General features: G+C 33.5%; 2 protein-coding genes across 2 annotated transcripts; both read right to left on the bottom strand.

Annotated features, from left to right (window-relative positions):
- Nucleotides 1-5,651: 5,651 nt before the first annotated feature.
- Nucleotides 5,652-6,411, bottom strand: LOC145076917 (wound-induced basic protein-like). The gene is made up of 2 exons (XM_079022711.1): nt 6,341-6,411; nt 5,652-5,782 (listed from the first exon to the last, which is right to left on the bottom strand). The coding sequence occupies exons 1-2, from the start codon at nt 6,409-6,411 to the stop codon at nt 5,713-5,715; spliced, it is 141 nt and encodes a 46-aa protein (XP_078878837.1). The 3' UTR covers nt 5,652-5,712.
- Nucleotides 6,412-14,401: 7,990 nt separating this feature from the next.
- LOC145076750 (acidic leucine-rich nuclear phosphoprotein 32 family B protein) lies at nt 14,402-15,808 on the bottom strand. The gene has a single exon (XM_079022542.1). It carries the CDS (start codon nt 15,653-15,655, stop codon nt 14,501-14,503), a length of 1,155 nt encoding a protein of 384 aa, XP_078878668.1. The 5' UTR covers nt 15,656-15,808; the 3' UTR covers nt 14,402-14,500.
- Nucleotides 15,809-22,306: the final 6,498 nt, after the last annotated feature.

The following is a 22,306-nucleotide window of genomic DNA, read 5'->3' as shown; positions in this document are numbered from 1 at the left end:
AAATATATATTGAGTTTTGGAATGTGTGATGCCTGTGTTTCCTGCTAGATTAGTCATAGTTTGTAATCATTGTGGTCAGCTATTGTAATCTTTATATAAATGAATACAAAATGAATATTCATATATTTATATGTTTATGCGCTTTATATGATATTATGCATAAATTATATAAGTATTTAATAATAAAATAAATAAGATTAAAATATGCGTCGAAAATAAAAAATTATTTAGGACAAATAATCTTAACCTAGTTGTAGTATACGTAATAAGGATTACGAAGATATAAGGAACGCTCAAATCCGACTCCATATGAAGAAGTTATGTTTCTTCGAAGTTTCACGATTAAACCGACACGACTCTGTGTATCGTAAAAAGTAATTTAAACGAAAGTCATAGTATTCGTTAAACCGAGAGCGTGCATATAGAGAACATCTAAATCTAATTTCATTAGAGGAATTTATGATTTTTCTAAGATTCATCGTAAGTAGTATACAACTCATAAAACGAATTTTTGATCGGTCGACTTTTAGCCGAAACAATCTAAAAGAGAATTGAAGATCTCTTTAATAGGAACCCATCGATAAAAGGATGGTCGAAAACGGACTCCGGATAAGAAATTTATGCATTTTATACTCGCTTTAACAGTATAAGCCTTTTGTAATGACGTAAATTTTCAAAACACTTTTTCATTTTTCAAACAACATAATTATCATTTAAACATTTTCAAATCACATGTTCAACAATTGCCATCAAATAAAACATATCCCAAGATCACAAATAAAATCCTCGGTCTGTGTGTATGGATCATGTCGGCACCTTCCCACGATCATCACTAGTACCTGAAAAACATAACACATAACACTATAAACATAAATGTTTGGTGAGTTCCCCAAAATACCATATACAACACATATTAGCCACTCGAGGCTATAACTTTGTATGACCCTCTAGTCACAGTGTCTCAGTGGGACCCTCCAGTCCCATAACTCTGTGGACCCTTTGGTCCTAACTCTGTGGACCTTTCGGTCCTACTCTGTAAACTATGAATCACACATAGCACATAATCACATAGATATCACATCATATAATGGCATACAACATACTCTGTCACATAACTCTAATTACCACTCTAGATAAAGTATAGTGAGAAGACTCACCTCGGGTTACTCGGTAAATCTCGAACACGAAAATACTGATCTAGCCTCCGCCTAATCACATAAAATAATTACTCTAATCAATACGAGTCTCAAAGGCTAGGCTATTCCTTCTCTAAGTTCTCTTAGGTGGGTAAAAGACCATTTTACTCCTCCAGTAGCTCAAAAGTCCAAACATTGAGTAGACCCTAAAAGTCAACGGTCAACTTTGACCAGACTCGTCGAGTGCACATAGGTGACTCGGCGAGTCCAAGCGTGTCCTCTGGGTCTTTCTAAACCTCACTTGACTCGTCGAGTGAACCTTCCACTCGACGGGTTAACACTGGTCATGAATCACGGGGCAACCCGACTCGGCAAGTTCCTTCCATGGCAACACTCAAACGACCTTCTAAGGTCGGATCTGCTTCTCCAACTAGTAGATCTAACCTTCTAGCACTCAAAATTCACGTAAAGGTTCAAACTTTACGTTCATGCAACACATACAAATTCATAAATAGAGAAATAACCTTTAAAATGGTAACCTACTCACAAAACTCTCATGAAACAACATCAAGCTGGAAGGTTGGGACTTTTTGGATCTCTCATGGTCCAGATCTAACATCTACACCACCTTGAGACATCACATGCATCAAGATCCAACTCAAAAAGATGCAAAGAAACCCTAGATTCAATAAATCTATCAAATACACGAAATGGGAAAGGATTTGTACCTCCAGAAGCGAATCTCAATATGAACAACACAGATCCAAGCTCCACAACCGATCTAGCTTGGACTTTCCCACTTCTTCTTGCAAGTTCTCACCAAAAAGGATGAAGAATTAGCTTTTCCTTGCTCTCTAAGCTCTCTTCGCTCCTTAGGGTTTCTCAGGGGAGTAAGTGGCAGCAAATGAAGGCCATAAGGACCTTTAAATAGGGCATATGCCTAAAAATTTAGGGTTTCTGCCGCCAGCACAGACTCGTCGAGTCACCTAGCCGACTCGTCAAATCCATTCATTAATCCAGTCAGCGAATCGCGATCCTACTCGATGAGTCTAGGGGTCAACTCGTCGAGTCCCTCTCTTTAACTCAAAATAAAAGATTAAAATAAAATACCTGGGAATCCGGATGTTACACCTGTGTGAAAAAAATCAAGATTAGCTGATGGAGTTTAAATGAAAGTTGTAGACCTCGTCAACATATTTCTGTAGATATAAAGAACGTAAAAAATAGAGCCCGTACGAAGAAGTTATGCCATTTTGAAAAACAAAAATTTGGTACGCACGTACACACCACGCATAGCTTGCACTTGAAGCTAGCCACGATGCCCTACCCAAATCAGGACACATGTCAGCCAACCAGTGGACCAACATCAGCCTAGTATGCGACGCGCAAGCCTAGGGTGTGCGACGCGCATCGTTTTCTTCGCTTATAAATACTCCGCTTCGTATATGTTTTCACCTCCACACCCCTATACGCTTTCTCTCTAGAGCAATATTACCTTTTAAGCTATTTTCCCTCTTTTTTGGCCTGTAGCGAAGCCCTACGACATCCCTGAGTACTCATCTGGGTTGTAGCCTTTGAGTAGAAGTTCCCAAGTCAGTATTATGCCCGCTTAGTTCCTGGTTTGTCATCAAAAGCCCTATGTAAGTGAGCTACACTTACTCTGCTTCCGTGCAATTTATAATTATAGTTATAAATCCTTAATAAGAACTTATAATTAAAGATTTATCAATAACTCCAAGTCATTATACTGATTGATCTACTTACGGAAATGTGACTAGAAGGGTTATGTCGGCTTGATTGTTGGATTTCAGAGAGACTATGCCGAAATGGTCCTATCTCCTGACTGTTCTGCCTGACTGATCCTTACTTGATAGATCTTGAAGTAGACTCTGGGATTGTTGAGGAATCTAAACCTTTAGGATAATAGTTTATAAATCATGAAACTAGACTATGACTAAGTGTTATGTACATCTATGTCTTTTGGAAAAGGTGTAAGGCGAAGCTCTGCCTGATTCACCAATCACCAAACATATTTGTCAAGTGAGTGTGTAGTTGTTATTAAGAACATAATCTTGAATAAAAGTATTATTGTGATATCTGTGATATATATTAATTGTATAATTATAATAATACTATTGGATTAGAACCTGAATTGGAATTCGAATGCCTTTAGACATAAGTCTTGCCTTAGGTTTAAGAATAAGACTTGTAAAGGTTGCTTAGTTCAAATTAAGCTTGATATCAGTTAGATCTCATAACTGGGGTAGAGTGTGAGATCAAAACAAAGTGAAGTTCTCTTCTTTCTTGGATTACCAGAAAGGGTGGGTCCAGATCCGACAACGAGCAAGTATGTTTGGGTCATCAATTAGGGTAGATGACAACACTTGACTATTCTAGGCAGTCTAGTGAATTACATTGCTAGCATGGACTTATAACACATGGACCTAGATAAAATGGGATACCATGTTTATCAATTCTCTGAACATTGGTTGCCTTATTTATGACTTACACTAGCCAAAGACTCCCATAGTTGTGTAGTCAAATGGATACTCAAACAATTTATCAGGCAGTGGCAGAGCCACATGGGGCATTGGGGGTACTACAACACCCCCAAAAATATTGTTTTGTGTATATAAAAAATTATTTGTAAACATGTTCTATGTTATTGTACCCTCAGCTAAAGTGATTATATCATGTTTTTAATGCCCTGAATATGATAAATCCATAGAATATTTATTGATAATGTTTGTACCCCCACATAAAAATTTCTAGTTCCGCCACTGGTATGGTAGGGTGATTGTTCCAAATGATTGCCGAACTAGGATCTATGAGGATCGATTAGGTTGGGCAGTTGGTCTTAGGTCAGATTCTATATACACCTATAATATCTAATAACGTTGTTTTGCAAAAAGATATAATTTATTATCATTAAATTATTATGAGCTTGAAAACCATACGTGTCTCATCAGGTTTCCCAAACCTGACCCACTCATTTTTATGCATCACACGTAGTGGAACCAAGGTTGTTGTAGTCTAGTTAGGATGTTGAGTGGAATAAAGATATATGCATGTAATATGTAGTTCGACACCTTTTATATTTTACGTTGTGATGTATGTTCGGATATAAACAAATGACATCCTCAAAGGTTTTAATAAAATAACATTTGTTATCTTAAAAATGTTTTATTTAATCGGGAAATTTTGCATCACAATTTATAAAACATAAAAAAAGTTTTAATTGGTTTTGAAAAATAAGGAATATCACACAAAGTATGTGTGTGATTTTCTTAAAGCGTCATGGCTTTATAATATGCATTATTAAAGTTGTCAAACACATGGAGTGAAGCAAGACCAAAGCTCCACATGAAAGCCAAGAAATCTCCACATGGAGCGGTTTGTCATCTCCCCTACCCGTACTTGGGCGAGCTCGCTAGATAGGGGTGATGGTACTCATGGTACCACCGACACCCATCCACATGCTACCAAAAATCGTCAAACTACTAGTTTTTCAACTAGCATACCAAACATAACCTAAGAGGTTGGAATTATTCAACACTAAATAATTCAAATATACGATTCAACTTTATCAAACAACTGTTTAATTATAAGCAGGAGTTGTGAATATATACAACCTACCAAGCTAACAAAAATGATTGACCATAATAGCAAATTGATGAATGGTCTAGAGAATTTTTTTCTCACCCAGTGATAGCTAGATTTTACATTGTTGTGCAAAAGGCATTTTAGATTATTGTGCAAAAGGTTCAAGCGGTTAGAGTAGTTATGGCCATTTGACTTGGAGAATTGAACTAAACAGAACTGAACACTCGACAAGAAATATATGGGTCAATTCTCCAAAAAGGTGTTTGGGATTTCATCTTAAAACAACTTCTTAACTTAATGGCTTTTTGAAAAGTCAATAAATCAAAAAAAAAAAATCACAAAAAGAAAATGACTTTTAGAACAACTTATCTTTAACCCTTCGAAAAAAAGATGTTAAAAATTGAATTTATAACTTTTCTAAACACTTTATGATTTTTTAAGTTATAAAAGTCAATATTACCTTAAAATACCCTTAAACTAAGAAAATCATTTTTTATAAGACAACTTATTTACTTTTTCATCACAAAAAACTAATTCAAACACTTTTTTAAAACTCCTTTTGATACCACAATAATTCAATAAGTCATTTTGTATAAAAGCTCTTTTTATGATCAAAATGAAATCCCAAACACCCTTTCGATTCCTCTTATAAGGTGACATTAAAATCTTTATTAATGGTTTCACATAAAAATCAATTAGAACCCCATGAAGACTTTAAATCTTAATTTCCTATTCGGTTTTGGCAGATAAACTTCTAGTTTAAATTTTCTTATTTACATAAAAATTTCAAGATAATGCCAAAAATCCAAACTTTAAGCAGAATGACAATCTAATCTCAAACAAAGATCATTACCAAAAGATGATCAGCAGAATCAACAACCAAAGCAGATGTGTTCTGAGCATTAACCAAATAGGTAAGAAAGAAAAGTACATGTCATAAGCCTAACATGTGTTTATCTACAAAGACATTTCATTACTCGTTCATCACAAGTTTGTTTTCATTTGCCTTTGGCTTCTGCTCCTTAGGTCTATCCTCTGTTTTCCTGTACAAATTAAAAGCAAAATTTTATTCACAAGTAAGAACATACAATCTGAAATACATAATACTTAGGGGTAATTTGGTAAATTGCATTGCATGTTGAACATAAGTTTTCCAAACACATAAATACTTTTAGCAGACAAATAATCACAACTTCAGCCCAATCATGTCTAAACTATTATCCCTAAACCCCTAATATTCAGAGGGAGTCAATGTTCTAACGTAGACAAATCGCACAAAAAAAACCCATATAGGTCTGAAATCAACAAACGTATGTGTATATAACTTGAATAAAAAATGAGCATTCAATGCTCTAACGTAGACAAATCGCACAAAAAAAACCATATAGGGATGAAATCAACAAATGTATGCTTATATAACTTGAATCAATCGAAACGTCCAGTCAATACCAACTCGACTAAATCATTTACAAATACCATGTATGAATCTAAAAAGCAAATAGCCCAACCATAGAAAACTCAAATCGTATAACACACACTGATTATTTACAAACAATAACAATACCTAGTACCAAATTAAACAACGATGAAACGAGCAATACCTCTTATCAGAGGAGCCTCCCTTCTGGATGAGGAAGGAACAGAACAATGGGAAGTTGATGTCGTATATCATTTTCGCAAATCGGAGGTATTTCGATGAAACGATGTGCAAACTTGGAAAATCCTAATTTGCACGAAACCCTCATATTTAAAGGAAGAAAACATCTTTCTAGGTCGAAAGCAAATCTGGGTTAAGATCCTAAGCCTGTCAAAAGTAAATTATATTGGGTTGGGGTTCTAGTATAGACTAGGAGGTTTGAGATGGAAATTAACCCCTTCTGTTCCATTATCTTGTTGAGAGGGGTGACCAAGTCTTTAATTTGTGTTTGAATGTTAGAGAAGGTGTTATTTGTGTTTTGTTGAAATTGGGTTCGACTTTGAGCAGGAGAAGTAACGAGTCTTTGAAAACTCGTTTGATGGTTGTCATTTGCTTTGGTGGGTACAGGTTGTTTGGGTTATTCCTCCAATTCGACTTGTATGTGTTTTTAAATCTCATGGGTCTTGGTTGACCTTGATATCCTCTTATTTCATTAACATCATCTTGTTCACTTCCAAGTGTAAGACACTTATCCGTATAATGCTCAGTCATTGCACAAATACCACAAACCATCAATTGTCGACCACTTCTCACCACCATTTGACTCAACACACTAGTCAAATCCAAGAGTTTTGATTCTAAGTGTTGGGTATTGCTAACTTCACCAAAAACTTGTGGGAAACTTCTCTTCATGTCATTTCGAGTCCCAAAGTTTCTTTGATTTTAAGAAATGGTACCAAAAAGTGAGCTTATCTCGTGAGGTGTCTTGTTGAATATGTCACCACCACTTGAAACATCAATCATCCTTCAATCCTTATTATTCATACCCTCATAAAATTGTTGAAGAAGTAGTTGTTCGGGTATGCTATGTTGAGGACAACTTATGTACTTGCACACAAGTTGTTGAATCACTCTAAAAACCATGAAAAATCTCATTCTCCCCTTGACGAATCCCCAAAAATGTCACTCATTTGACTTGATATTCGGGAAGTGGGATAGAACTTTCCATTGAAGGGTTTGAGTAACTCTTCCCATTTGTGAATAAATCGGGGTGGTAAGTTGAATAACCACTCTCTATCTTTATCTTCCAAGGTGAGTGAGAATGCGGTTAGCTTGAAATCATTCAATGTCACATGTTCGGGCAACGTGCTAACACATATCATATGAAAGGACTTCAAATGCCTTTGATTATCTTCTCTATCCACCACGAAACTTTGTGAGTTGATGCATGATACTTGACTTCAATTCAATCCCTCGGCAGTTTGCGGGATAAACAATACCAAGAGGTGTGAGAGTAACATCCTTCTCTATCATTTGTCTAAGTGTCAACTTCGGAGGGGGATTGGGTGGATTAGGGTTTTATTGCAAGTAATTGGGATGTTGTTAGTAAGGTGGGTATGGGTATTGTTGGTGATTGTACATTTATGGTGGGTAAGGTTGGTAGTTAGGATATTAGTTGTATGGGGTTTGTTGTTGTGGGTACATTGGGTATTGGTACATTGGAGGTTGTTGGTAATTTGGTTGAAGTGGTTGATGTGCTTGTTGTTGTTGAACTTGAAGATCATTGTTTTGAGGTTGGTTGTTTTAGTGGAAGTTTTGATTTTGTGGTTATGGCTGCTGATAATTGGGTTGATTTGGGCAAGGAGGTGGTTGATTCCAAGGTGACATATCTATAGAAGTTTCTTGGTGTTATTGTTGTTGTCTTGGTTGTTGGGTGGGGTATTGGTATATTGATTGTTTGGGGTTGAGTTAGGATTGTGAGGTGGAGTGTGATTCATGGCTATGTAGTTTTCAAATGGAATGTCTTCAAAGGAATGACCAACAATTGGAGAACTCGGCTCGATGTCGGTATCACTTGAAGTTTGAACTTGATCTTCTATGTTGATTAGTAGAGAGGAGGAAGAAGCTTGAACGAGTTCTTGTTTTGCTTGTTTGGCTAACTTTTTCAACCTTTTTGCTTCTTTTTCAATCTTCGGATTGGTAGTTCACCGCTTCTTGTATACCTAGGCATAAACAATCAAATAACAATAACCCATTTCCCCGAAAAATGGTGCCAAAACTTGGTGGGATGTCAAGTCCACCAAGCAAATTACACCATTTGTTTGCAAATAAAATGTAATATAAGGGTAAAAAGGGGTATTGATCCTCGGGGAAATGATTGTATTCAATCACCAATGCAATCCAATAAAACTAGTGTAATAAAACTAATTAATTACAATTAAACTAAAGGGGGGGGTTATGATTGCTTGAAAACTAAAAGACTTGAATAACTAAAAAGATTGCAATTAAGCAAGATGGTGAGATGCCCAAATATTAGAGATAATTGATCAACCAAGGAAATTCAACACAATGAATATTTGTGTGTTTATCATTAGGATTCAATATGAAGTTTATCATTCATCCCAAATTGGTTATAGCAATCATGAAACATGATATGCCAAGATTCCTCATAGGTAGTATGGAGGTTGGGGAAGCCCACAACACACCTTCTTAATCAAAATCAAGGATTCAGTTGAAGCAATTGAACCGAAGAAAGTTGATTAGCCTTAAGAATTAAGGAATCCCTAATTGCTAGACGATGTCAATGCTTACACATCCATAAATGAGTCATGATCATATGATAGAGATGATTTCTACCATCATAAAGCCATTGTTCTAAGTAAATTTAATGATTCAATGCTAAACCAAATAAATAACCCAAAAATTGCTCATTCAATTACCAAACTCATGATCAAAGTATCAAACAAACATAAGAAATATGAACTAGAATCATAAACATAAGATAAATGACAATCAAACATGAATCCTTCAAAACCCACAAATATCCAAGGGTTTTAGCCTAAGTCAACCAAATAAAGAGATTTGCCACTCATGGAAACAAGATAACAATCACAAAAGTGTTTTTGCATCAAGAAACTAATAATTACTAGAATGATGAGAAGAATGTAGATCAAGATCTTAAAAACTGCCTCCAAGGTGCTCTAATGGTGGAAAATCGAAGTGTCAGCTGCCAAACCTCACCTCCAAGGTAAAATGGTGAGCAAAATGACCAAAATGCCCCAAAGTGTGCAGTAGTGCGGGTATGCTTGCAAAGTTGTGCGAATTGAGACTCCATCCTCGCAAACAATTGTGGAATGCTATTGGCTCTTTTTCTCCACTACGCCACCCCATTACTCAAGATTCCTTTGGTCCCCTCCACATCTCACATGATTCAAATTTATCCAATCATCTTCAAGCTTCAAATGTGGATAGTTCAAGCCCAGAATAAGAATTCAAGACCCATCTTCATAAGCCCACTTCATCCAAGTCTTTGAAATTTTAAGCCTAAATCTTCTTTGATGGATCCGTAAAGCCCAATGACGCCTCTAAAGCCCACTAAGCCCATCTCCAAGTCAAATCGCAATCGCATCAAGACTCTAAAACCCTGCAAAATACCTCATGCAAAATAGAAAGTACTCGACACGATCCATAATAAAGAAAATAAAGAATATACAATTCAATACTAATAAAAATGGATAAAAAATAAACTATAAAAATAAGGAAATAAAATAAACTATCACTAATACATCGAGATTGCACTTCGGGTTTGCTTGATGATCGTGTCTTGCAATCTTTTGGTGATGTTTTTTATGCTTTAGTTTGTTGAATGTGGTGTAAAAACCTTTACTTTCACTAGATATTGATAAACCCTTGTTGATATGCTTTGATTTTGTTAGTACGATTAAATGAATTTGGTTTTTACTTATGTTTGATTGATTGATTTACTTATCATGTTAAAGTTATGATTTTTATTGTTTATTGTTGAGTATTATTTGGATTAGAGGATCATTCTATCTTGGTGTACTTGAATCATATGAATCTATGCTCATTAGGGTTGTATGACTAAGACTTTGATCATAAGCCTAGGGTTAGGTAATATTAATCAGTGACTTCATATGTGTTAGAGAGCATAGATATATATGCCATGCTTAGATTGATTGTCATGATCATTAAAAAGAGATCACTAGATCACATCGGTCGTAGTTCGAATATATTTAATTAATTATGTGTTCACTAATTATATGATCATTGTGTTAGTTGTTCATTAATTATTAATACTAGAAAATCCGATCAAGATAACTAGTCATATTACAATTCAGTAATCAACTCATTAATCAATTGCACTTCTACTAAATCAAGTATAGAAACTTGGGGGATTTGTATTCTAGTGGAAGTACTTCTTATTTATTGTTTCCATTTAGTTCTTTAGTTTCGTTGATTAACTCAGTGTTAAAATTAGTTTAATTTAGTTTACACCAGTGTTTTAAAAACCGGTTTAAACCGGTCGGTCGAACCGATTGGACGGGAACCGGAAAATTTAGCGGTTCAACCAACATTAGTTTTATGTCTATTTCTGAACCCGAATGAACCGGTCGGATTTTACAAAAACCCGGTTGAACCGGTTAAATTAAATAAAAAAACACATGGAAAATGGGTCATTTTTGCATAACAAACTTTGTTGTTTTTTTCACATCTATTTAGGTTTTTTTAAATAAAAACATATGGTAATTGTTAGACGTTTTTTAATACATTTGTATTCATCCAAAACTATATTTTGTTTCTGTATTATACTTTATTTTCTTTTTCATGTACGTGGATTGATGTAAAATTTATGGTAATGTGTTTTTTTAATGTATTTTGAATAATCTACGACTTGTATTTATATGTATTTTTAATGTTTAAACGTGTAGATGTCTATATTTGTAAGAAAATAGGAAAAAAGTGAAATGTATAGAAACCAATTGAACAGACGATGAAATCGGGAACCGGTCACCATACCAGTTCAACTAAAAATCAGTTTTTAAAAACATTGGTTTACACAAAATACCCATTCTTACTTTTCTAGTTTTAATTTAATTAACCTTTGAATTATTAGATCAAGACCAATCTTGTTCTCTGTGTTCGACACTTTTTTTCTTACCTTAAACTATATTACTCCATAATTAGGTACATTGTCTATTGTGTTTAATACTAGTTGAGATTAGATAAGACTTTATAAATAAAAAAACTAGTGCAAATAAAACACATCAAGGAAATTAATTTCATTATCTTCTTGAAGGAAAGTGTTTTCCCTTATCTTATGGAAAGTTTTCTCATTTAGGATTCCAATTCTATCACACAGAGTTGAACCAAATATTGGAATGCGGTGGAATTGGAATCTTTTTCCCCCAGATTCCATTTCATTCCAGCGAACCAAACACACCCTAAGGTTACGTCTAATACATGGACAAAATTGGATTGGACAAGACAGAACTACACTGGACTGAACAGAACATAACTAAATAACTTGTTTGGGATGTGTGTGGTATGACAATGATAGGACATAACAAGATAGTAAAATTACCACATCGTCCCTATACCACATGATAATTATAATGTTATATATATATATATATATATATATATATATATATATATATATATATATATATATGGCTAGGTTATAATGTGGATGGACAGCTATTGTGCGAACATGTAGACAATGCTATTATATGAGAATTACTAAGAGAATAAGTTGTTTGTTAATGTGAATATGTTCAACCTTAAACAACTATCGTCATTTTCATATATTTTCACTAATTTATTCTTATACATCGTTTTTTTATTTATTTAATTCTGACAGAATACTACTCAATAAACATTCTAACAACATTCTGACTGAATGAGAAAATAAATAAAAAGTTTATAATAACCTTACGCACGATTTAATTAGTGAGAATGTGTGATAATGACAATAATTATGTAAGATTGAACGTATTCATATTATCAAACAACATATTTTCTTTATCATTCTCACATAATAGCACTGTCCACACGTCCGCACAATAAATATCAATCCACATTTGAACTTAACTCTCTCTCTCTCTCTCTCTCTCTCTCTCTCTCTATATATATATATATATATATATATATATATATATATATATATATATATATATGTTTCGGACGCTACTATATAATTTATGTTAATTGTACTTAAACAAACTAGCTTAAATGAGAGATCAAGAGATTCAATTAATTATGTATAATGAATAAAAGATTGAAAGATAGAACTTGAATGATATTTGCAAATAGTGAGTTTTGTGAAAAGTGTCTAAGGACAAAAATTTTGAGGGTGATTATATACATTTGCAAAATACATCAATTTTACGAATGTTTTATGATAATTGTTTAAGAAATAAGAAACAATTTTTCTTTATCAAGTGGGTATCTGAGTCTTAATTCTTTTGTCCATGTTTGTTCCATCATTTTTTTGTTGGATTAAAATTTAAGAGTTTAGTCCCATTTGACTTGGTCGTTGTTCCATTCAGTTTTAGTTTCATCCTAACCAAACGCTATTTCAATCGATTTTATTATGTTCTGTTTTGTGCAGTCTCACTCACCAAACGGTATTTAAAGAAACCACAAAGACTATCTATGAGACTTTTTGAACTTAAGGATTATATGTCAGATTTATGAAAACCATAGTGACCATTTATGAAGTTCTATAAAAAAAATAAATAGAGATGGGTTTCTATTATCATCACTGCATGCTACCATGCTCAACCGCTCTATATAAGCTGGTTCCGCTGGTTTGTAAATTTGAGCTTTTATTGAGTCTAACTTTCAACTAAACAAAATCACAAGACCGACTCTTACAATGAAATACAAGTTCATATTAAAGTTGTGATATTTTATAATACCACAATGTTACAAAAAGTATTGAGAAATGGGTTGTGACCTACTGACCTGGAATGTGGATCGGTAAAAAAAAAAAGTGACACAATGATTATGGTTACAATGATAAAAGTAGGTTCTTACCTAAATGGACAAGACATCCATAATCCAACAAAAGGCATGCCTATCAAGAGACAAACATCATTGCTTACGAAGGAGAAATCAGATATATATATGTTAACTAATATTATTACAACAAATATATACTTAATAACTTTAGTTATATATATTTAATCAACTAATAACATATTTACTTAAAAGAAACAGATACAGATAAATATACTTGCTTGCAAAAAGATGCCGACAAAACAGTTATAATATCATGCCGACAAAGACAACTTAAATAAAATTTCATATGGATTTTTTCTATAAAAAGGATGAAGATTCATTTAACTACAAATCTATATAATACATAAACAAATCTAATTTATAAATGTAAAATTGTAAGCTGCTTTTTCCATTTGATAACAACAAATATAGTTGAAGTATAAACACTTTCTTTCTATTTCTGTCAGGTTGAACATTAAAAAAAAAAAGATCCCTTAAAAAATGGGATATTTACAAAATTGTTTATCAACGATGAAGTGTTTATAGAAAATGATTATAACTTGTGTCTTATCAAAATGATTACTCAGTTAGAGATGTTGTTGTATACTATGTATTTTTTATTTTGTTTGCAAGTATATCTATCTATGTATAAAAATAACATTTTGGAATGTCAAATATCACTCAATTTTCAATTAAATGTCATCTTGTAAGACGTTGCATCTGCTTTTCATTTGCTATTTTTATTTTTAACAACTTGTTATATTCCAGTAAAAAACAAACAACTTTCTCGAAAATCAAAATTTGTTAATCTTTTTCGTAATTCATAAGTTGTTAATCGGATTTTAGATTTGTTACTGAAATTTTATAACAAAATTTTCTTTTCAATGTCCAGAAGAATCTGAAATATTTGTCCAAAAGAAAATTGTTGTAGAATTTTTTATTTTTATTTTTTTATGTAAAATAAAATTATAGTCATCATTTTGATAAAACTAAAAAATTGGTCTATTTTATTTTATTCCAAAATTCAAATAATCATTTTTATGAATAAGATTAGACCAGTAAGATGTGTTGATTCAACTATATTTATTGTTTTTCATATGAACGTGGGGATTGACCATTATATGATCTTTCATAATCTCTCACATCTAAACTGATCAACATTTAACATGTTTGATACATACCTTTTAATTTATTAATTACTATAGGGTAGATGAAGTTAACCTTCTATAAAAAGGATTATAATCATTAAAACCAACACATTGAATCTATTAATTACTCAAAGAACCAAAAACGGAGGAAAAGAATATAAACAGATTGAAAACTAATTTTTTTTACCATTTTTGCTACCAACATGATGCAACCAACCAAACCCTTTGAGAGCTTTCGAAATCTTCACCAGATTTGGCTTCCCCATCCCCAAATTCATCTTCCCTGCTGATAACTTCAACGCTTTCAAGCAACACAGCTGCCCATTGCTCATGAACTCCTCTTCATCGTCGTCGTCTTCCTCAAAATCGTCATCAAAGTACTTGAATTCGATCTTCTTCTTGTTATTCATCATCATCTTCTTCTGGTTGATCGACATGGGTTCCTTCCTGTTCTTCGATTTCCTGCTCGAATTATCCTCTTCGTAAGACTCCCAAAGCGAATCCATGCCTTCTTCACCTCCTTCTGAGTTATGCCTTTCTTCGAACAGCTTGCATGCTAATGTCCGCTTCCATTCTTTCTCCTTCCTCATTGATCCGTAGCTCCCGATGCTGCTTGGGGAATCTACCCGACATGAATTTGATTTCAAGGAGAATGACTTTTCAAAAAGTTTTTGATCGGCTTCGGCTTCGACGACCGCCATGGATTTGCTTCCGAGTTTTTTCTTCACCACTGGCTCTGGTTTCTGTAATTCTCCAACGATTTTTCCGAGATCTGAACTACTTTCCTTCTCCGTCGTCTCAATCGCCGCCGTGGAATCTTCAAATCGATCCAGTTCTTCGAATAAACACTCCAAACTTCTCAGCTCCTCCTGTTTATGATCACTTTCAGGAATAGTAACTGCAACCGCAACCGCATTCTCCATTACCGAAACTTGTTCATTATCCTCTCCATCACTGACCGTGATCAATGGCTGATCATGAAACACGATTTTGTAGATCTCAAAATCCTCAAAATTACAGAAGTCCTCATCTTCGTCAACGTCATTCAATTTTGATCGGAGTTTGTCCACGACGGTTTGAATGATCCCGAGCTTCGGCTGCGGAAAAGTGGTGGTGAGGAATGAGAGGAGGAGGACGAGAGTGGTGGTGAAAAAGAGAGGGGAGATGAAGAAGATGAATTTGAACAAGTAAGGAGAGAAGAATAGAAAGTAGGAGAAGTAGAGGGGGTGGGAGAAGATTAAGGAACAGAGGAGGGATAAATCATAGAAGACGAAACATGAGTTGTTTTTGATGTCGCAAGTGGATGAGAAACACAGCTCATCTGCCATGGTTGGGTCCTTATGATCAGGAGTTGATGAGCGACAATAATGGCGGAATCTATAGAGAAAATGGAGGAAGATGGAGAAGACGACTGGAGGACTGAGTGTGTTGAGACTGAAGCGATTGCGGCGTGAATAAAGGGAAGTAGGATTTGAGTGGGACAAGTCTTTGGGATTTTTAATTGAGAAAATGTAAATGACAAAAATATCAAAACGAGTGTATATATTATATATTAAGAAATTAAATATCCTTTTATAATTTCTTTCTATTAATTCTTCTATTCATATGATAAGTATATTCTTCTATTAAAATATTATTAAAAAAATTAAATATAACACATTTTAGTATTTGACATAATAAGGGGATGGTAGAAAGAAATAGTAGAAAAATATTTAATTTCTTATATATTTAATAAAAAGGTTTTCCTTTTGGTTTTTATATAAATGAATAAATGATCATGTATTTTGTACTGGAACTATTTCTAAATTATTTTTTTTACTGCAAACTCACATCCCACTTCAGAAAAAGAAAAATATTGTAATATAGGTTTTTTTTATAATTGTTTTAAATAGATAACAAAAATGCAAGAATTTTAAAAATAAATTTAGCAGCAAAAAAGTGACTACAATTGAGTTGTTAAGAAATATTCAAGTAAATTGCATAATTAGCTTTTGCTGTGAATTTTATTTTTAATGTACACTTAAATGCTTAATACAATTTTTTCTTAACTTTTTTTAAACGATATTTGCTTAAAAAAATGACCATTGTGACATTGTAGTGTTTTTGTATTTGTAGTGGTTTTTCTTTTTACCATTTTGATATTGTTGTGCTTTTCTAAAGAGTAACGGTGGGTAAATTTAGGTTAAATTACAGTAATATGGTGGATATATTATGGGAAAATGATTTAGGAGGGTAACTACCTCTTATCCGTGTTCATATATTAGCAACTTCTTCTTTTTTGTACATAATAAAACAACTAACTTGTTTTAACTGTTTAAATTACACCAATATTATTAAATATTTTTTTTAATAATTTTTTTTAAAAAAAATTATTAAATATTTTTTTTATGATTTATAATTTTTAAATTAATACCAAACATAAAATTTAATTAAAAATAAAAAGAATTTCATTAATTAAAATAAAAATTACATTAAACCTAACATTTAAATAAGTAGAAAAAAAATGCAAAAAAAAAAATCAAACAACTCACAACATAGAAAACATAATTAATATCCTAATTTTATTTAAACCAAAATACGTCACTCGGAATCATCGTCATCGTCATCGCCATCATCGTCCTCGTCATCGCCTTGATCGTCTGCATCATTCTCCCCAACATCACTCTCGTCGTTGGAATCGTCACTCTCGACGAACATATCAGAATCCACATCTGATTCGTCAAACAAATCATCGTGACAAAACTCTAACGGGGGCTGAATATGAGCCCTATAAATGTGCTCCACCAAATCAGCACGAAAGGCATGATGAATGTCGTGATTGTGTACTTCTCTTCTATTCATCCTATACTCTTGTATACCAACGACTACTCCTTTGACATTTGGCAAAACATCATTTTCATTGTATCGGCATATTGCTCTTCCTTCGTCTTCAAGAATCATATTATGCAATATGATACATGCATACATTACGTGTTGTAACCTTTTCACCTCATATGGCCTTGCCCCGACCGTTAGTACTTGCCAATGTCTCTTAAGTACACCAAATGTTCGCTCCACATCCTTCCTAGCTGACTCTTACGCCTCTTTAAACTTTTTCCTTTTCGGGTCGTTAGGACATGTAAACGATTTCACAAAAACAGACAAGGGAGGATATATATCGTCAGTAAGATAAGATCCATGCTTATATGCTACCCAATTTGCTTCAAAAGGTACATCATGCGACTTTCCAAGGTAGATATCGCTGAATACCGACGACTGGTCTAGCACATTGATGTCATTGTTTGCACCAGCTGGACCAAAGAATGCATGTCATATCCAAAGATCATGTGATGCGATAGCCTCTAGAATGATCGTCGGCTCTTTGTGGTCGCCTCGCATGTACTGAACACGCCATGCGATGGGGCATAATGACCAACTCCAATACATGCAATCGATACTACCTAGCATTCCAGGGAATCCATGCTTGCCTTCATGCACCGTGTACAATTGGTGGATATCGTTGATAGTTGGTTTGCGCAAATATCGTTGTCCATAAACCAAACAAATCGTTTTGCAGAACTTGTACACACACTCCCGCACGGTACGCTCTGGCATCCTAAAATACTTGTCACGTTTGTCTGCGCCCATGTCGTATGCTAGCTGACGAATTGAAGCCGTGCATTTTTGAATGTGAGAGAAACCTTTTTTCCGCCTTGCATCCATTTTCCATTGGAAATATGGAAAGCGGCCTTCCAAATCGCCAACAATACGTAAGAATAGTTCCTTTCTCATCCGGAACCGATGTCGAAACTTTACAGCGTAGATGGCGTCATCTGTAAAATAATCTTCTATAAGATAATCGTGTCCGGCTTCGTGATTTCTACGTAACGACGACTTTCTTAGGTTAGATCGTGCACGTTATGTTTTCGCCTAGTCGGTTTTGATAGTATGCAACCGTCTTCGCCATGACGGAACCGATAAAGTTAGCCTCCTCTACAGCCGTCGAATCGGGTGATAAAGATGATGACATTTTGAATAATATTTTTTTAGAGAGAAATATATGTTATGGGTTAAAAAAAATGATAGAATGTTTGAGTATTATAGGTTAAAAAAAATGAATATATATATATATATATATATATATATATATATATATATATATATATATATATATATATATATATATATATAGACGTTTGGAATAAAAAAAAAAGAAAAAAAAAACAACCAATCATGTGAAGAGAGAGAGAGAGAGCGGGACTCTCTCCCCCCACCTTCTCCCCGCGTTCCCTTTCCCGCACCAGGGGTGCGGTGTTTCTTCGTGCGGGATCGTTTCCCACGGTTTCCCCGCTCTCCACTCCGTCCGGCCTAAGAGAGTTCTTTTCAATAAATATTTTATTTGATATATACATATTCTAAAAAACAAAGTCATTGGTTTTCATCATTTTTCCCATCCTTTTATTTTGTAGTCATCTAACATTTTTTACCTTTTTATTTATAAAAATGATGTTTTCCACCTTTTATACCTATTTAAAAATCATTTTTATCCTCTTTATTTTTTACCCCTTTATTTTTTGAAATGTCATTTTTATCCCTCAATTTTGAAGTTTCTAAAAGTTAAAACAAAAACTAATATATTACATGTTTATTTTTATATGTGTCGGTATAAATTTAAAGTGATCAACATTTCTATATAAATTTAAAAATTTCATTCATTAATTTAAAAAATACTTGTTTATTTATATACATATTGGTATAAATTCCACTTGTCTAAATTTCAATTTTTGTATTCTCATGCTTACTTTTAAGCATTTTGCTTGGGATGGTCTTGGCCTTTAACTTTTATGTTTTGACAACTTAACTTTTTCCTAAGTTCCTATGAATGACTTTGAAACTGAAATGTCAGGTTTAACAACTTAAGTTTTCTTAGTTTCTATTACTAAGAGTTCTTTTTTTTTTTTTTTTTTTTTTTTAAATTATTATTGTTTCGTTACCATGAAATTAGATTGTCACTCTGAAAAACATAGAAATGAACGACGAATGTAAAAGTGAAATGAAAAGATAGGGATATGTGATTTCTATGAGATATTAGACCTTTGAGATTTCATAGTGGTTAGGAATAATGTAAAAGTGCAACAAATAATGAATATGTTGTATGACTATTTGTACTGGATCTACGAGGGCACATATACTAAAGATAATAATAAATAAATAAACAAGTAATATATCTATAGTGAATAAATTTATTATTTACCAACGTAAATAATTTTTATTTTTATTTATTGATAAAAAAAGTATTAAAAAGTTTATTTATTGTAAATCAAATAAATGAGTTTATTTAACCAAAAGGCTAATTAATTTATTAAAATATCAATTAATGGATTAAGCTTATTGAGTTAGTTGATTAAGGAAAAAATTATTTTACATAAGTGAGATATAATCAAAAGAAAATTGTCAGAAAACTCCTAAAATTTTTGGAAAAGTTTTATTTTAGTCCAAAAAACAAATTGAATATAAAAATCTCGATTATTTCATTTCGACTCAAGTTATCAAAAAAATCATTTTTTTTCTTTTAACAGAAATGACATATTATCATGTAAAATCAAATAATCGAGATTTTTTTGTTAAAAAAATGGACTAAAGTAAAACTTTTCCGAAAATATTAGGATTTTTCTGACAATTTCCTTAATCAAAATCATAATCAACTTCCTCCATCACCTTTATTGGCCCCACCCAGCTCTCGAGCTCTTGATGTCTCCTTATGTTCATCCACCTTAAGCAAAAACAATGGAGATCAATATTGATCAAAATTGGTTTATTTAATTCTGAACTCTGTTAACAAGTAAAAATGGCATCCAAATGCTAATGTTTCCATGGTTTGTTTATAAAATCCATGTGAATTTTATGAAACATTAATAGTCAACAAGAAAAAATCAAACCATAAAGTGAAATATAAACATATCTAAAAGATTTAAAATTTTTGTTTTTTTTCTTCTAATCCATTTGATGGAACCAAGAAACAAAAACAAAAATTTCAAGATGATCAAGAGATCTAACAAAGGCTTGAATACCCATATTGGGATTTACTGAGTTCTTTTACAAAAATAACATAATATTAAGCAAAAAATTAAGAACACACCGGAAACAATTTAAATTAATTTCCGAACAAGGATCTAACACTTGATTAAACAATAACCACAACCAATGTTTTAAAAACCAGTTTGAATCGGCTGGTCGAACCGGTTAGACCGGGGACCGAAGAAATGAACGGTTGTATTAGCACCAGTTTTATGTTTATTTTTGATCCGGAATGAACTAACCGGATTTTACAAAAATCCGGTTGAACTGTTTATATTAAACCGGTAAACCTGGTTAATTAAATAAAAACATATGCAAATGAATCATTTTTATATCAAACTTTTTTTTTTCACATTTATTTTGATTTCTTTGAATAAAAACACATGGTAAATGTTATATAGTTTTTTAATGCGTTTGTATTCATCTAAAATTATATTTTGTTTATGTATTATACTTTATTTTATTTTTGATGTACGTGAATTGATGTAGACCTTACGGTTATGTGTTTTTAATGTATTTGGATTGATCTCAAACTTCTATTTATGTGCATTTTTGATGTTTAAACTTGCAGATGTCTACTATGTTTAGGAACATAGGAAAAATGTTAAAAATTATAGAAATCGGTTAAACCTTCGGTTGAACCGGAAAACAGTCACCATATCGATTCAACTAAAAAAACGGTTTTTAAAACATTGACCACAAACATACCATAGGAGGTTTTAAAATTTACCTTACTTATAGCGGATATCCTTCGATGTAGAAACTAAAGATCAAATGATATAGTTCTTTATGAGTATCCACGCGAGCAACACAAACAATTCCTAGACTCTAATCATGGTTTGAAAAATCATAAAAAGCGTGCACCTCAAAATGCGTAGAAGGACATAAACCGTACTTGAGGCGTCGCTTCAAGGGGTATAAATGATACGCACGATTCACATGGAAGAAGCGTATCGAATTTTGTAGAATCGGTGCGATCATTATATTCGTCCGTTTTTGTTTGATTTTGACTTTTTGAATTTTTAGGTTGATTTTTACTTTTTTCCTCTGTAACGACCATAAAATTTCAACCAATTTTAACTTTTCAAAAACAACACATTTTCATAATGTTATTACAAAAAGGTTTTCAATACAATTATTATCAGAGTCTTCCCATAACCACATCATAAAACACAATCAAGAGGAGCGGTACGATCACGCCTTTGCCTTGCCATGGTCTCCTGAAAAACCTGAAAAACATTAAACCACAACTGTAAGCCCGAAAGCTTAGTGAGATACCCCCAAAATACCAACCACATATACCATACACGCACAACATGCCATATCATATCAGAACATAGAACGACCATGTACTTTGGGTCTACTATGTGACTGGTCCGCCGCACTGGCCTTCAGTCTACCTGGTCCACCCTCCGAGTCTAGCCATACATATCGAGTCTACAGTGTGATTGGTCCGCCCGCACCGAGCCTTCAATCCACCTGGTCCACTCTCTGAGTCTATAGTATGACTGGTCAGTCCGCACCGGGCCTTCAGTCGGTCTAGTCCACTCTCCGAGCCTCAGCATGTCTGGTCCGCCCTCTTGGGGCCTACAGCCTATCCGGTCCGCTCGTTGGCCTTCGGGATAACCGGTCCGCCCTGGGTATGTTGGCCTACAGCACAAAGCAGGACCCGCCTCAACCCAACCCCAGTCCAACAACCATGTGCACATAAACATTCAAGCATATAACAATTTACATTCAATCAACCAATCTAACAAATCACATAACATAACATCCTCCTAACCAGGATACCGACCTAACCGGTCACTAGCATAGCATCATCCTATATACCAGGATACCGACCTTAACCATGTCTCTAACATAATACCATCCTAACTACCAGGATGCAAACATAGCAAAGCAATAACATAACAACGATACCC

Source organism: Lactuca serriola, chromosome 9, assembly GCF_051521515.1.
Source record: "Lactuca serriola cultivar US96UC23 chromosome 9, Lser_US96UC23_V15, whole genome shotgun sequence".
NCBI classification, from domain to species: domain Eukaryota; kingdom Viridiplantae; phylum Streptophyta; class Magnoliopsida; order Asterales; family Asteraceae; genus Lactuca; species Lactuca serriola.
This window is presented reverse-complemented; position numbering and strand designations above follow the sequence as displayed.

What these genes read in the sequence shown, in the direction of transcription:
- LOC145076917 (XM_079022711.1), bottom strand. Translation starts at nt 6,411, where the DNA reads ATGATATACGACATCAACTTCCCATTGTTCTGTTCCTTCCTCATCCAG. An exon ending in GGAGGCTCCTCTGATAAGAG is followed by an intron (nt 5,783 to 6,340) that starts GTATTGCTCGTT and finishes TAATTTGTACAG; the next exon opens with GAAAACAGAGGATAGACCTA.
- LOC145076750 (XM_079022542.1), bottom strand. Translation starts at nt 15,655, where the DNA reads ATGGCAGATGAGCTGTGTTTCTCATCCACTTGCGACATCAAAAACAAC.